Source organism: Bombus huntii, chromosome 10, assembly GCF_024542735.1.
Source record: "Bombus huntii isolate Logan2020A chromosome 10, iyBomHunt1.1, whole genome shotgun sequence".
Taxonomy (NCBI): Eukaryota; Metazoa; Arthropoda; class Insecta; order Hymenoptera; family Apidae; genus Bombus; species Bombus huntii.
The window spans coordinates 1498346-1515606 of NC_066247.1; the positions used below are offsets into that span (position 1 = coordinate 1498346).

Below are 17261 nucleotides of genomic sequence, written 5' to 3' on the forward strand. Positions count from 1 at the left end.
GTGTTACCACTTTCGCATCGCTAATTCACGTTTGAAAGAACTAGGATAATTGAAATACGCACCAGCGCATTCAGCGCAAAACCTGTGCACTTGTGTAACCGCTATTAGAAGTCGAATCATGACTTCGTGCCGCCTGCGATCCTGTGGCCGCTTCTACCTGGCCCTAGTGTTCGCGATTTTGCGAAACGCGTGACGTGCCTTGACAGTACCGATGCGGACAAGAGTATTATTACCGATTATTCAGTGCAGACGACAATGTCTGGAAGCAGCGATTCTGAAGAATTTTTCGATGCAGAGGATGATACTTTTCATCACAATGCACGGTAATTTTATCACTTCTTGCTTATTAAATGATTCTATTCTAAATTCTATATATTTAATTTTTTATACACCTTGTACATATAATAAAAATTGTTCTTGCATAAATTCCATTACTATCTGAATACTGCTTGAAAATAACGTATAATAAAATTTAACTTGCAATTTTTATTCTCTTTCGATTTATCGTATTCAATTCCTTCTCTTTCGATTTTTGCTTCAAGTTCTTATAGATAGAGAAGATTCTTTCGAGTCGCTTTTGTGTATCTAATTTTTATCGTCGTATAGTGTTCTTAAGTAATTATCTTTGGTTAGGTCTGATTTTCAGCACTTATATCAGTCGTTCATATGATCATATGCGGCGATTTCAGGATTAGCATTTGTAAATTTTCTAGAAGTTAAAAGATTGTTATTATAATTTTAGAAATTTTTCAAAATTTTTCTATTATACTATTGTTGATCTATTTAATAAATCATTCACTCACTCTGACATAATTACATTTTTTGCTTACTTTTATAGGTAAATATTTACATATTTTATTTGTTTTGGATGTTAATTTATTTTTGTTAAAGTAATGTGATATATTTTTTGCGTTTCATGTTGTAAGGATTATTTCTTAAAGTCAAATATTTCACTTCCATAGAAAAAGCAAACAACGTGATTCTATCAGCATTGAAATACAAAGTAAGGATGGATCAGAATCCAGTAAAAAAATGGATGATGATGTTTTTGTGAAACCTGCTCAACCTAAACCAATTGTAGAACCAAAGGAACATGTAACAATAGAATGTATAGTCAATAAAGATAAAAATGTAAGTATTTGTCAACATTGAATTATTATATGCTTAGCATTGTGTTAATTTTTAATAAAAGTTGTTTATTTTAACAGGAAGAAGATGGGAAGGATTCAAGTACAGATAAGAGTGTAGGCAGAAGAAGATTTCGTGAACTTAGACAACGTATGCAAACAGAGGATGATGATATTCCAATTAACAGTTCTCCTCCAGATAGTCAAACGTCGTCTATTGAGGGTGTTTATCCCACTCCTTCGAAAACAACTCATCCATTCAGGATTATAGAACATGATACTCTTAGTTTACAAAGCATGACATCTTTAGGACGAGTAGGTCGAATTTTAGCTGGAGTCGGGGACAGTGCATCTATTACACTTGCACCAAATGTAACCCAGTGTCCCACTTCTGCCACCCTTACCCGTGAAAGCCAGATGTCCTCCATTGCTAGTATTCCAAGCAAAGACGAGGACACAGCATCTGGTAAGGTGTCCCAGTCCTCCAGCATCCTTACGTTATCAGGGGATATCCTTCAGGAATCCTCTGTTAACAGTAGGTCCAATTATAATTCTCACTTGCAAAATGACAAGACTGTTATGCTTCAAGAACCGGATGTCATCGCTAGTACAAAGAATAATGGAAAGTCAAACGAAGACATTACAATGGCTGGGATACCTGTCGCACCACCAAGACGTAAAAAAAAGTCAAAAGCTCAAACACCTTCTGATCTTGCAGTACGATATTTATTAACATAACATTCTAGCATAAAAGATACTTTCTGCAATAGCATAAAAGATTGTTACTAGAAAGTGGTTTTGAATAAGACAAATAAATATAGGTTTATAATTTTAGCCTTCCACGACAGAATTGGCATTATCTGCTTCGCCGTTACCAAGTCCAGCAAGCACTATTGAATCTATTACCAGAGAATTTGAACATTCTCTCGATATTCGATCTGCAACGAAAGGACAATATGTTGTTAAACCACAAGTCTGTAGTACTATATACCTGTAAAATATAGCTTCATATTTACATAAAGTATAAATTATTTATTATCGTTACTATTTGTATAGGATGAAGATAGATCAAAAGCCGAAGGTCCATCGACCGAAGAGTTGGAAAGGTTGGAAAAAATGAAAGCTGAATTAATGAGTTTGAGATCAAGTGACAAATCTAGCAGTAGTCCACTGGGATCCATGTCCAATAATAGTATTGGCCGCTATTCATTAGGTCCTCATAAACTATCGGGCTTAAGTCCTCAAGGTTCGAAAGAAAGACGAAAATCGGCAGGTGATCAAGATATGGTACAACAGCTAAATATGTTTGTAAGAACAAGAACAGATTCTGGAAAACGACTAACCGATATGGTATGTTATGGATGGAAAATCTAAAAATGTTGTTACTCTTATTTATATTTCCGCAATAATGTATTAATTATTTTTAGGAAATTTTGGAGCAAGTAACTGTTCTAAACTTAGATACTGGAGAAAGAGTACCATTAAGTATAGCAGAAGATAAATTGCCGCAATGTATTAATCCTTTGTCACTTCATATTATGAGACTTACTTCAGAATATATAAGTAATTCTAGTCTAGAAAAGGAAAAAGAAAGTGACGAGGAAAGTGTTGATAGTAAAATGTCTAGTATACCACCAGATGAAGATGTATCTGTTGGTAGAGTTCGGAAAAGAACGCAGAAGTTAAAACGATTTTTAGGATCTACCGTGAAGAAAACAATGGATAAAGCAAAATCTATCGCACAAGAAGTATCGCATGCAAGACATAAAGAAGATGTTATGGATATAGTAGATGAAGTATATCCTGGTGAACAGCAATACATAAAACTGAAAGCTTCTAATAGTCACAAAGGACCATATGAATTTAGTTGTTTACAGCATGTTCAAGATTTGAGTGGCGAGCATGTGGGCCCTGTTTGGTGTATGAAATTTTCAGTTTGCGGACGATTACTCGCTACTGCAGGTCAAGATCGAGTTTTAAGAATTTGGGTTTTACGGGATGCTTTTACGTATTTTCAAGATATGCGAACTAAATACAATGCTGAAAAAGTTAGTCCAACTCCTTCCCAAGAATCTTTGGTTTCGCAACAGTCTATGGAAGATCCTAATGTCGTGGCTAGTGCCTTTAGTGAAATAGAAGGGACGAAAAGTCCCTTTATGCCAAAGCCATTTTGCACTTATACTGGACATACTTCGGATTTGCTCGACGTTTCATGGTCTAAAAATTATTTTATCTTATCATCGTCAATGGATAAAACTGTGCGACTTTGGCATATATCACGAAAGGAATGCTTATGTTGTTTTCAGCACATCGATTTTGTTACAGCAATAGTATTCCATCCTCGCGATGATCGTTATTTTCTCTCAGGATCTTTAGACGGAAAACTTCGATTATGGAATATTCCAGATAAAAAGGTAGCTGTGTGGAATGAAGTCGATGGTCAAACTAAATTGATTACCGCAGCAAACTTTTGTCAAAATGGGAAATTCGCAGTGGTTGGTTCTTACGATGGCCGATGTATATTTTACAACACCGATCAGCTGAAGTATCACACACAAATACACGTTCGATCAACGAGAGGTAAAAATTCAACGGGAAGGAAGATTAGTGGTATCGAACCAATGCCGGGAGAAGATAAAATTTTAGTTACTTCAAACGATAGCCGAATACGCTTGTACGACTTGCGAGATTTGAATTTATCATGCAAATACAAAGGTTATGTTAACGTCAGTAGTCAAATTAAAGCAAGCTTTAGTCCTGATGGACAATATATAGTTAGTGGTTCGGAAAATCAATGCATTTATATTTGGAAAACTCATCATGATTATTCGAAATTTTCAAGCGTACGTAGAGATCGAAATGACTTTTGGGAAGGTATAAAAGCACATAACGCTGTGGTGACATGCGCAGTATTTGCACCAAATCCAGATAGTATTATTAAACAAATCGAAGAAAGAGAGCACTGGGAAGGTAAAGAAGATGCAAAAAATCTGGGTAGTTCCACCGTAGATGTTCCTCCCGTCGATCCTGTGGTCGAGCAGCGTACTAAAGGCTGTGGCGGTCACGTTCTCGTGAGTGCGGATTTCAATGGCTATATAAAGGTTTTTCTAAATAAGACAAAACCTAAGCACAGTTCCCTACCAGCATCTGCTCTCGCGTAACACAGTACTAGTTTTATTTGTGCACTATTGTTAATACAAAAAAAAAAAATTAATAAGAAAACACCAATATTATATAGAACTATTTGTTTTACCTCAGTGGATTATGTAGGACTCACTGTATGCTGTTTTTAAAGTAAATACGATTGTATTAAATACTTTCAGAAACAGAATATTTTGAGATGCATGCCAAAAGGCTTACTTCACAAAAAGAAAGCTAAGATATAGTTAATAATACTAAAATATTGATAAATTCAATGCTCAGGCAATATATCGATTTCTTTTGTTATCAAGATGAACAAAAACATGCTTTTTTTTAATTTATTGTAAATTAAACAACATTTGCATACATAATTTCTACTAAAGCTTTAAGTAAGCCATATAAACCGTTAGTTTTATAAGGTACCGTATTTTTAGCACTTTTTTAAATTGAACGTATTTTTATTGATTTTTCTCTCTTGTATTATATCTTTTCGGTGCTGGTTCACTGCGGTCATATAGAGTTATACATGGAAATCTTGCCGAAATTATGTTACGAAATACACGTGTTTAACGGAATTGTTCGTTTCTATTATATTTATAAACCGAAAGAGCACCTTGGTGAAGAAACAAAGTATAAATACAGGCACGCAAGCGATGGCTGAATAGAACAATTTAATGGATTGTATGAATAAACGTAAACTTATACTTGATGATCCATCGTTAGGCAAATGTTGGATAGTATCTAGAAAGTTTCATGAAAATCAAATTGGATTTTCAAATCCTAATGGTTTCTAAAATATGTTCTAGAACTTTACCGTGATAAGATAGCGTAATACATCGAAGACAATATATTAATAAAAAAAAAAAAGAAGGTGATTTGAAGTTAAAAGGCATCATTGTTAAGTTTTTGTACGAACAGGATTCGCATTTTAGAAACTATGTCACCCCGTTCAATATGAAAATTGACATTGTGTATACACACTGTGTATATTTAATTTATACATGCTGTATCAATCCAATCGGTCGATGTGAACGAAAAGTTTATTTCATACACAAACATTACGTGTATTACATAATACTCATAACACTCGCTATGTTTAATGTTCGACACGATGTCGTAACTGTCATTTTAATCTGATTTAAAGGGTATACGAAATACCTGTTTCGCAACGTGTCAATTATAACGGCAGAGACGTATACCGTGTACGAGGGGCAACGGCTTAATGCTGTTTCAAACTCTGCATTTTACGATTCTGTGTATTTGATAAATCATGTCTTTAAGGATGATGCGCTATTCAGTCGCGTGGTGAAGTATGGATTGATGGTTGATCTCTGTGTCGCTAATATTATAAGTGCTTGCACAGACGCAAAAATGGTGAAACCATCGAATTATAATGTACGATGTATTTTATCTGTATCGTAAATTTAATGTAAATACGCAGGAAAGAAATTGTAGGTATTTTGTGTAAATGCAATTGTAAATATATTATTCAAGCGATAGCGTAATCGCTTATTAACGACATTGTCATTCCGACAGCGGCGTGCACAAAACTATTGTTTGTGATCTCGTAGTAATCAGTAATCATGTAATATATTAATTAATGTATCAATAGTGTATTCATGTATGGAAATGTGTCTGTTTTTTAAGTTGCCGTCACACAATAATATACATAAAATTTACCTTAATCATTAGAAACGTTTCTTTTCATCTATCGAATCGTTGCGTACATTTCACCCGACCGTTTCTTTGCCTCCAATTTCTTACGCGCTTGGAATGTTGTATCTTTAAAAAAAAAAAAAAAAAAAAAAAAAAAACGCAACAGTTAATGGTCAAAATTTAGTTAAGTATTCCTTACACCAACAGGAAACGCCTCTGGGTATATTCACAGAGGAGAAACCGAACAATGATCGTTGCTAATAAGATTCTATCCATTGTTACACACAGAGACACAAGTACCGGCTGGTACTCATCTATAGGTCAGCAATGCGTGTGCGGTCAGTCGGTCGGTCGGTCGGCCGGCCGGTTGACTGTCAACTGATTCACCCATTTACAATGTTCGTACGTCTGGTTGCACGTATGTATGTGCAGTCATTGTCCTGGGTAATTAGGATAAAAGTGTACTACGCAATTAAAGCTTCGTGTGAAATAAACAAGTGAACAGTACTATAAAGCATTACATAGTTCCCGATCTTGATGGTACTCGAATGGTGTAACGACTTAAATTGTGATGTACAAAGACTTTTAACGATTAATTTGTCGATGTCGATTCAACGCAGACTTTTTATGAACGTTATTTAGAAATGCTAAAAATTAGAGGCTTTAATTTTTAAAATATTTAATGCTACCCTTTAAAATTATATAATTCGTAATAATTATAAACGCTCGTAAGTACGACAAACATTATTTACTAAAAGAGAGCAAGAGATCACAGATTAATATTAAAAACATCTATTGCATTTAACAGTACGAATCTCGTAAGTGAAATTGTAAAGTATAATGATAATGGAAACATTCGATTCAACGTAGTCGCGTACGAAGCTATCAAGACCAAAGAATTCGACGAATCGTCTAGAATTGTTCTACGCATTAGTCTCCCACGTCTATTAAATTCAGGCGTTCCGTGAACCACGCAACGTTCACCTGCACGGTGGGTAGTAGGTACACAGAAAAATGTTAAAGACGCATGTTACCGCAACATTGTACGTTCGACGAGTCGCACGCATACACGCGACGACATGTGGTTATCGGGAAGGAAAAGAACAACGAATAGGAGCACCACCGCGACCACATCTACAGGAGTCGTGGTCGTGGTCGTCAGAAGTGTGGCTCGAACGAGAAGAGATATCCTCCGGTTCGTGAGAGACCTATATAACTGTACTGTGTGTCTGGGTCAGGGGGCGGGCCGCCACGTTTATAGTATACTCTCTATATCGGACAGGTGTACCCCATTCCGACTCCACGAGTTCTCGCGTGCACCATCGGGCGACAGCCAGGCTGCAACGTGTCTTTCTAGCTGCCTTGACAGATATCGTGGCGCATCGCGGTAAACACGAAGAGATCAGTCGCACGGGGAGCCTTCGAGGACACTTAACGAGTCGTTTGGAAGAGCACGAATCAGCAGCAACTGGCTTTGGCAAACGTCTCTCGGGTCCTACCTTCTCGCGCCGTTCGCCGGTTTCGTCCTCGTTTTCGCCACTGAAATCGGTCGAGATCAATTGTCTGTGCTTTAGAGAGGCTCCGACCGCGCGGGTACGCGGAGATTTCGCGGCACATGGTGCTTCAATCAGTGCGGTGCATTGCTCGAACCCTCCTTTTCTTTCTCATCGCACATCTTTGACACGGAATCTGGAAAACAGAAGTCAGAAGTTCATCTGCGTTTTCACGTCTACTTTCCGATTGGACAAACGTAAGATATTTTTAAGCTGTACGTATCGCGCATAATGTCGATAAATCGCTTGTAAATAATGCCTTGCAGAAATTTGATAGCTTTATGTTTATCGATGGCTAATCGATGGAGATTAGAATCGATGAAAAGCAGAAAGTAATTAGATTCTTTGACCATGACTTTATATGAGGCAATTACGTGCGAGATCTTTTAGACGTACTTATTGTAGGACACCATGAATTAACGAATAATTACCACGTGTTAAGATGAAATTCAATTATTGGTTGATAACGATAAGAGGAATTGAAAATCGGAGAAATTATACGGTATGTACCGCGTTATAGTTAACCACGTGGTAAGCGCTTTCGTTCTATCGGACGTGCGCACATGTGCGGCTACAGTTGACAGCTGCTAGTCGATCAAGAATTATTACCTCATGAAATAGGTACAGAAATCAGTGAAGCGAAATAATTTCAGTTAATCTTTTTGTTATTGTAAATCGTGAAACTTTTTCGTAAAAGAGTAAATATAACATCGAGTAGATACCTATTTCCAGTCAAACGAAACTCGTATAAATTATTAATGACGACATTCCAGCTAAGCTTATTACTAAAGATATGCCGGTTTAAGTATAATTAGCATATGCAAGGAATGATTGGTAACATCGAATTATGTTACTTTCTATATGATTGTAACACGACGCACGCCTTTACTAGGAAAACGCATCGAGTTGCCATCAAGTTGTCAGTTTGCTCTATTACGTTCGATTACCATATAATCACTAGATTATAGACGATAGGGTAATGTATATACATTATGTGACTACATTTCATAAACACATCATCAACGATACTAGCAAGTAACTTCGCTTTTCCATTTATTGCATACGATTATGAGCTTTTATCTATCTATTAGTTATCCTGTTTTTGTAATTTGACATTGATTCTAAATCGACATTGGTTTACATGCCGACAGATTGAACTAACGAGACAAAACTGATTTAAAGTGAAAAAGTAAGAGAAAGGTGGATAACGAGCCATTAAATTCTTATATTTGAATTCAACGATGAAAGAGTTAACTCTTTTATTTCTGTTATATTTTAACGACAGAAACGATTCGCATAGTCTTCGTTATTCCGATAGTGTAGTAATCGAGAAGAAAGGGGAACGAGAATATATTTCAACTCTTTTTCCATATGGGTCACTATTAGCTACGCACTTATTATGCGAATGTCTGACTTTGGAATTACCACACCGCTGAAACCGTTATATGTATTTGGCACCATGCCACATCTTCAGCGTGCTCGATTCATGGTTAGCATGGAACAACGGACGTGTAAACAGCCGCCGGTGATTTTTATTTAAACATGGCCTCGTAGTGAAAGAAAGAACAGGTGTCGTGGTCTATCATGGCACGAATCGTAAAGCAGAATAATAATTAATGTATGCCAGTAATAAATAAGCGTTTGTGACTTCACCGTGTTAACGGAATTCGGCGTAGATCGCGATTTCTCAAAGCAACGAATAAATTATATACGTTGCACGTTACGAACAGGAAGAAACACTACTTTTATTGCGGCTGCGTTATGCCTCGCCATCGCATAAGTGGAAGAGAAGTATTTTTTAAAAATTCTCTGTATCGTGACCGTAAAGAATTATCGAATATCAAATAAGTTTGAATCACTTTAAACGAATTTTCGTATAGAGATCGATAAGAGTTTCGAGCTGATCACCTTTAAGAAGTTTTCAGCTTGCTATCATCGAAGTGGCACATTAACGACCACTCAAATCTGAAATCGGTGATTCGTTTCGTGTATCGCCTGTTGTTTGACTTGAAATAGGGCAGAAATCTATTGCCAAGGACGATTTTAGCATTGAATCCACGTAAGTGGATTCGGTACGCCGATAGGTGAAAACCTACTTGCCTACATTCATCGGTAGTTTTCTGTGTATCTCGAATTCACCACACGATTATGGTCGATTCGCGATCATTTTGCCTTGGAAATCTTAATTTTGTTTCATCTTTTTATATTTGGAAAACACAGGTACTCGCCATTAACCAGTCACCGGAAACATCTGTAAGGTCGAATAATTATCGCGGAAGGAAGACATATATTTCTCGAATACATAATACATTACCTGTATTTAAATAAGGTTCGTCTTCCTCTTTCGATACTTTTACACGTATGAAGGAACACGGTAAAGTCGAAGGAGCGCGGAAAAGCCGACACGATCACGATCGTTTCGATAGTGAAATCAGCTTACGTTTCTTCTCAGTTGTTATTTCTCAGTGATGGCAAAGAGAATCGATGATCGTTGGCGAAGACAACGTGCAAAATGATTTATGATCTTTTCTGAAACTCGGCGCGGCTTTGACGAATTTGTTTTATACCTATAGTTATCGATCATGGCAGTCTGGTATCGCGGACTACAACGAGGTAACGGAGCGAAAACCCGGACATTCGACAGGAATTTGGGACAGGTGGCCTAGTGGTCGCATGAAGCGAGCGTGTCTGATAATTGACGATTAAACACGAGCGAGGTGTCCAGTGATGGACCGGTTCGTCCATTTAATGTTCGATATTTTCTACTAACAATTCTTCGTATCATCTTAATCGTACATCGATTCAGATTGCCGTGAAATAATCGCAATTACGAGCTTTTTACGGTGCATATGGTAATTTCTCCGTTTCTCAATCACGAATTGTACTTAATTTCGTTAACTTGGGTAATTTCGATGACCCATTTATCTCGATCGTAAAAGGAAACCTATAATCTTCGATTGGCCATTATTATCTTAGATATTTTATTTGTTAATAACTCTAGGCGTGAATATTGTTTGTATTAATTTAATAATTTGTTTGTATTAATTAAGAGATTGTATTAATTTAAAGAAGAACAATTATTTTTTCAGCGGTACGGTTGGAATACTTCACCGTGGACGCTAACACGGTATGCGGTGGCGAATCTTCATTTTAGCCTGTCTCCTACTAAAGGGGGTAAGTAAATACGATTCTCCCTTTCATTTTTCAAATAACTATCTTTCGAACGTCTACGTTTGCTTCTAAATCCTTTAATATTTTTATACTTCCATTGGTATTCCAAAGGTATCGTCGTTTATTAAAATTTCGGTCACGTTAAAAATTCCAGTACGAGATATAGGGAACGTTTTGCGATCTTGAAAACGTACTTTCGAATAAAATCTACCAGTTTTAAAAGACTTTTTTGCGTAAAATAATTGAACGTTCGATAAACGGGACCGAAAGTCGGGAAAAAACATACGTGAAACAGTGAATCAGTGGTCAAAACCGACCGGAGGTAAGAAAAACAAGCGGCATTATTACAAAGGGGGTAGGTCGGTATGTCTGCGTGGGTAATTACTACATTATAACCCAGATATCGCGGTGGGTACATAGCCTGCGATGCCGTTACCCAGTGCTCTGACCCAGAGCTAAGGGCGACTCGAGACCCGGTCGATGTCTTGAAATGGTGCGCGGCGTTCCGATCCGGCTCATCCACGTCTACTACGAAGTAACGTTTTATCGTCGGACCTTCACCACGAATCGGTCTTACAAGATTGCGCGCAAAAATCGCACACGAAACGACCGGTTTCGTGATCTTACCTTCCCACCCTGCATTCTTGAGGACCGACACGATTTCAATTCGTTGCTTACTTTTTTCCCATCGCTACTCGGACAACGTTCATTCTTCCAGACCGCGGGAACATTTTAAATATTTTTTGCGTCATCGATTGAAATTAACGATCAGCGTTATTATCGCTGCCAGATATGCATGGAACGATTCTACGAAAATGGAAATTTTACTTTAAACTATATCGCGATGATTTAACGTGTTTATTGGTAAATCGAGATTCGAAGCTTTTTCCACGCCCTAATTCGTCCTAATTCTGTAACGCAGTGCTTCTTCTATCAATTACAAAGTCGATTCTAATTTGCGATTAATTTAATTGATAATATTATAAATAATACGATCAATCCGTAATTAATGCAAGTAACGTGTCATAGGTGAATATATAGTGTCAATTATTCAAGCGTATTCTTATTGAATGGGACTTAGATAGTAGAATAGTGTCACGATTATGCATACTGTAGTTAGCAAGTTACCCGACGTGCAATTGTCTGTTTTATTACTTAACATGCATCACGTATAATCATATATCGAACAAGATTTTTCATGACCATATTTCGAAGAAAGTTGATCACTGTTTTTATTAATATCCTACAAAAATACGTAATAAAAGATACGGAATTTAACCACACTTACTTCTCAAGCCTTGGTTTGCAATTCTTTCAACGATATCTTCCAACTAAAATATCGAAGAATGATATTAGACAGTATATAAGAGAGCGTGACAGTCCCTGTGTACAGGCTAAGTCAAGTGAATGAAGCGCAGTTAGAATGAATGAAATACCTTTGTAAGACTACAAGAGAAATTCTCAGAGGTAGGAGATCGCTCGGTGTAGAGGATAATCACCGACCTTCGTGATTCCTATAATTTTCATTTTTTGTCAAATCTCCTTCTTATTGGTATTAATCAGACCTCGAATAACAGAGAATTAATTACGTCGTTATTATTACGAGCAACAGAGTAGGCTGTTATCGCGTATCGTTATTACGGTCTCTAATGAAACAGCTTGTTAGCGATGTAATCTTGAGAAGCTTGTCGGATTGAAAATGAGAACAGCGCGATACGCAAACACCATCCAAGTCGTTTTAGCCGAAGGACGGTCACCGTGTTTTCTGGTTGAACGCGTATCGTCGTGGTCGAAATTCATCGTGGATTCATTCACGATTGACCCAGTAAGCTTTTGCCGAATTATGGGACGCGTTGGCCGGATAGTTACAACGAGCAGATAAGCAGATGTCGGAATCGGAGGACGGTAGAAGCGGAAAACTGAACGTGTATCCGAAGCGCTGAGCTGGCCGATTGACCTGCGGCTAAAGACACGGGTGGTCCGTTATGCCCCAGGGTCACGCGTGAGGCAATCAGCCACTACACTGGTGTACGGGCCCGATGCTCCTATTTCATCGTTTGGTTGCCCCTCCTCGACCCTCCGAACCCGTCATTCGTCGAACAGTCAGAACGGGTTTGTTGATCGGAGGCTGTTGTCTCCTGTATTGGCCATCAGGAATGCACACGGCAGGAGATAGCTCTCTGAGCGAATCTTCGGATTGTGACAAGCGGCCAAGGATGAAAAATGCATCTACCTTTGCAGAAGTCGACAATTTTTATCTTATTATTTTCATCGCCTTATTTCTTATAATTTCAATATCATGCAAGAAACAAGTGGAATATTCGTTATTTGTTGTTTAAGTTACATTTATATGCATATAGTGGCCACGATAAAAATTTGATTCTATGAAAATGAAATGTGGATTCGCTACATATTGTATTATCTGATAAACAATTTTTACCGCTAGAAGATTCAAGCAATAATAATTCACGCGAGATGCGAAATATCGCAAACAAAGTTAAACTACATCCATTACGTACATATCATTCGTTCGCATGTTGAAGATTAATTCTTTTGTCAGGATCGTTCAGAGTAAATTCGTGCATCGTTGCACGATAATTTAGGTGAATGTATATGTATAGGTATTCGCTGATTGCACTTGCGAGCTGATCCGGTATAAAGGTAGCCCGTTCCTGAAGAACTTGCACGTGTGTAAATTATGTAGTCCGACAACGTCAATCTACTTTCACGCTTTCTCGTCGTTTATCCCTTTCCTCTCAATGGACGTTCTACAAAATACTTCACTGCCTACTTTGCATAGAAACACGTTTACACTGATGCATTTCATTGGTGTGTTCGCAGCTGGCTCGAACGGAGGATGTCGAGGTAGTCGAGGCAATTCCCGGAGAGGACAGTCGTAACGATAATTCAGCCTTGAATCGTCAAGACAACGACATAAATACCTCGGACCAATTGGCGTTAGAATCGTTAGGCGAGAAGGATGCCGGTGGTAATCATTATAAACCGGGTGGTCTCCGAGGTCATCCCCTCCCTCTGCCGCCAAGTCGAGGTGGACTGGGACTGCCACATCCAAGACCACACCATAACGTCGCGTATCATGGTCCACCGCCACCCTTGCCGCCATCGAAAGCGTCATCGGAGGCCATCGACAAGATCTACACAACGGGTAGTGGGATTAGCACAGCTGTAGGTGCAGAACCCTGGCCAGCACCCACGCCAGATATGCCGAAGATCATTTCGTTAGACGTGAAGTGCGAGAAAAATTTGATGAAAGTTTACCTCGGCTTTGATAAACCGTTCTACGGTATAGTCTTTAGCAAAGGCCACTACAGTAACGTTAATTGTGTGCATTTACCAGCAGGCTTAGGGCGCACCTCGGTTAACTTCGAGATTAGCATTCACGCGTGTGGCACAGCTGGCAATACAGAGAATGGTTTATACGGGTACGGCGCTGAATCCGGGTCAGGAACGTACTTTGAAAACATTATCGTGGTGCAATACGATCCGCAAGTTCAGGAAGTTTGGGATCAGGCGCGAAAGCTGCGATGCACTTGGCACGACTTGTACGAGAAATCTGTTACGTTCCGTCCGTTTCCAGTCGACATGTTGGACGTGGTGCGCGCCGACTTCGCCGGGGATAACGTTGGTTGCTGGATGCAAATACAGGTCGGGAAGGGTCCATGGGCGTCCGAAGTCTCGGGATTGGTTAAAATTGGTCAGACGATGACGATGGTACTCGCGATAAAAGACGACGATTCGAAATTCGATATGCTCGTGAGAAACTGCATGGCACACGACGGAAAACGAGCGCCGATTCAACTGGTCGATCAGAGAGGTTGCATTACTAGACCGAAGCTTATGTCGCGGTTCACTAAGATTAAGAACTTCGGCGCGTCCGCGTCGGTACTCTCCTACGCTCATTTCCAGGCGTTCAAATTCCCCGACTCGATGGAAGTGCATTTTCAATGCACCATACAGATATGTCGGTATCAATGTCCAGAGCAGTGCTCCGAATCTCCTTTGTTGCTGGAGTCTCAAGGTCTTTTGGAGAATCATCATCCTCCATCTAGTGGTCATCCTGACTCCGGCTACGGTCTTCCGCCCCCTATTCCGCTTCCTTTGGAAGCGTATTTGCAGGCGGCCGCGGGACGTCCTCGAGACGAAAGACGAAGAAAATCCCGAGAAATAATGCCGAGTCCTCAGAAGGCGGTCGGAGTCAATCGTATAATACGAGTTGTTTCTACAGGTGACCTGACGTTTTCCATCGATGAGTCGAACAACGGAGAATCGAGCGGATCGACGATGATCTTCCCTGTACGGAATGAGAACACCGCGAACGCGGCTATGATTTGCATGACTACTCCAGGTTTCGTCGTTACTCTCATAGTACTCCTTGCCGTGTTATTATTCTCGTGTATACTCTCCACCTACCTCTGTCTACGCCTAAGACCGTTCTCAGGAAAAGCTAGGAAGGCTGCGACGTACTATAACGAAGAACAAAGCACGCCTAAAAAGTCAACCAGGACGTGTTTTTACTCATAGGTACAAGCGGTCATAGCATTGTGAAACATGTACATTGTGAAACGTTATGCTGTCGATCGGCTTTACTTTTGCGTAGAGAAGCTTCGTATCAAGCGGGTTTCTTCCTAGAGACCGGTTTGACGATTTTCATAGTGTTAAATTATTTATTGAAGCAGGTATAAAGCTAGATGCGTATATTATTTAATATTTCGCCACGGGATTGCCCAATAAATCGGTCGCTGGATCTTTTATACCGCAAAGTGTACAATTTCGTTCTGGTAACTTACTTGTTAGTTGTTATTTCGTATTTATTCTCAGACCGATCAAGATTTATATTTAATATATCGAATGTCGCGCAAACCGGTCCTCTTGGTCGCGCCATTACAGGTATCGTAGAGGCTACAGAATGTCGCAAGCACAATTCTGTACATCGACACGTATCAGACAAAATATTGTTTGTATTAAAATAAATAGGATGCTCTCTGCTACGTGTAGAATGTCTGTTCGATCAGAACGGTCGACTAATATGGATTTGTGCTTCGTCATAACGAAACTTACGCTCAAGCCCTTGCTGGCGACTGTGTATAGACACTCTGAAAATTTAGTCAAAGATAATCAAACATTTTGCCCTTGCAACTTCTTCGTTACAACCATTTCGGGACCATGGTATCTGGGTATTTCCTTTTTTAATTAATCGTTACCCGTTACATACGTATTGACAATATGTAACTCGATGCAACTAAGGCTGAAATATTACGAAAAAATAGTCCAAAAAATGTTTGTTTTTTAACATTGTTGACGATATTATTGTTTTAATATTATTTATTTATTAGATAATAACGTTTCAAATGTTTGCGGCTTTATATGCTGTATCTTGTGTATTTGTAACGGTGTAAGAGCCAGTCACTATTATGAAACTATTAAAAAATCTGCTATCTCGAGTTGAATAATTCTATGTATAAGTTAACAATAAATACGAAACGTTTCGCTTCAGTGAAGCGAACACTTTTATACGTTAGTTTATGTATACACGCGTTGCCATGTAACGGAGTTTCTTCTTCTAACTAAATAGACTATGTATCTTTATTTAAAACATCGTATTAGCAATTATAGTAAAACGTCGATTATTTTCCAGTAAATGATTTTGCGTATAATCGGCTTAACAGAATTAAAATTTCAAACTTTCCGTAATAGAATAGAGAATAAAATAATGTTTAATGATATACACTCGTGTATTGTATGAAAGAACGCGTAGTACCGAAGTGTAAGAAACAAATTAGATTTAGCTAAATTCGCTACTCCTTCTGAAGTAGATATTTGACAGGTTATCACATTTTTGCGCTTTCATCCATTTTAATACAATATCCAACGAATTAAAAAATTTCACTTCTACCTTCCTAATAATAATTTTTCACCAAAGGTAGATAAAGAAATATTAACTGTAGTCACAAGTTTACATTCTGAGTCATCATTGTCTGCGTTTCTCTTAAGATATCGGTTTAATCGATGATGAGACGTTCCAATTCGGTTTTACATTGTTATTGTAATTGCTACATGTTTCGTTTAAAGGTAAAATGTAGACGTGTATTTCGAAACGTGAGTAACGTTGATATGCAACTCAGAATGCTACAGATAGATGATATATTCTTGATTTTGATGATGATTATCGGTCTGTCGGGCCTGTCTGTCGGCCCGTTTGCGATATAATCGACGTTTCACTGTAAAGAAATCGAAACCGATGTGTGGAAAATCATAGACAATAAACAACGATCAATCTCGTATTATTATATGTATCGATCTGTCGTATACGAAAAATGGAGTTGAATAATTTTTTCCGCTAATTGCACGAGTGAAAGAATATGATACAAAGCGTTAAGATCAAGTGTATAAAAGAACAGTCAGTAGCTTGTAATAGCATACAAAAGATTATAATTTAATACTTAATATTAATGCATATAAGCTTATAGATATAAAAATAAATAATTTATAAATTATTTTTCATCGATGAAATAATGTATTTTTTACAAGAATATTAGTACTTTAACTTTTGTATGCGAGTAAATATATAATTGTATTTACCATACTTTTTTAC

At 38.2% G+C, this 17261-nt stretch overlaps 2 protein-coding genes and 1 long non-coding RNA gene across 6 annotated transcripts; 2 read left to right on the forward strand and 1 right to left on the reverse strand.

Moving 5' to 3' along the window:
* The first annotated feature begins 80 nt into the window (after window positions 1–80).
* Window positions 81–5953, forward strand: LOC126870692 (WD repeat-containing protein 44). Of its 2 annotated transcripts, XM_050628637.1 has the most exons (7): window positions 81–323; window positions 963–1131; window positions 1209–1593; window positions 1717–1844; window positions 1963–2100; window positions 2184–2477; window positions 2555–5953. In XM_050628637.1, exons 1-7 carry the CDS (start codon window positions 256–258, stop codon window positions 4286–4288), a joined length of 2916 nt encoding a protein of 971 aa, XP_050484594.1. In that variant the 5' UTR covers window positions 81–255; the 3' UTR covers window positions 4289–5953. The 2 variants fall into 2 exon arrangements, with proteins under 2 accessions (XP_050484594.1, XP_050484593.1); XM_050628636.1 differs by having other exon boundaries at window positions 1209–1844.
* Window positions 5954–6051: 98 nt separating this feature from the next.
* Window positions 6052–13507, reverse strand: LOC126870697 (uncharacterized). 2 transcript variants are annotated; one of them, XR_007691406.1, is made up of 2 exons: window positions 13168–13507; window positions 6052–12877 (listed from the first exon to the last, which is right to left on the reverse strand). It is a non-coding gene; the product is annotated as an uncharacterized LOC126870697 (long non-coding RNA). The 2 variants fall into 2 exon arrangements; XR_007691405.1 differs by having other exon boundaries at window positions 6052–12881.
* Window positions 6108–17260, forward strand: LOC126870695 (uncharacterized). Of its 2 annotated transcripts, XM_050628647.1 has the most exons (3): window positions 6108–7674; window positions 10567–10651; window positions 13490–17260. In XM_050628647.1, the coding sequence occupies exons 2-3, from the start codon at window positions 10607–10609 to the stop codon at window positions 15188–15190; spliced, it is 1746 nt and encodes a 581-aa protein (XP_050484604.1). In that variant the 5' UTR covers window positions 6108–7674; window positions 10567–10606; the 3' UTR covers window positions 15191–17260. The 2 variants fall into 2 exon arrangements, with proteins under 2 accessions (XP_050484604.1, XP_050484605.1); XM_050628648.1 differs by having other exon boundaries at window positions 6108–10651.
* The last annotated feature ends 1 nt before the right edge of the window (window position 17261 follows it).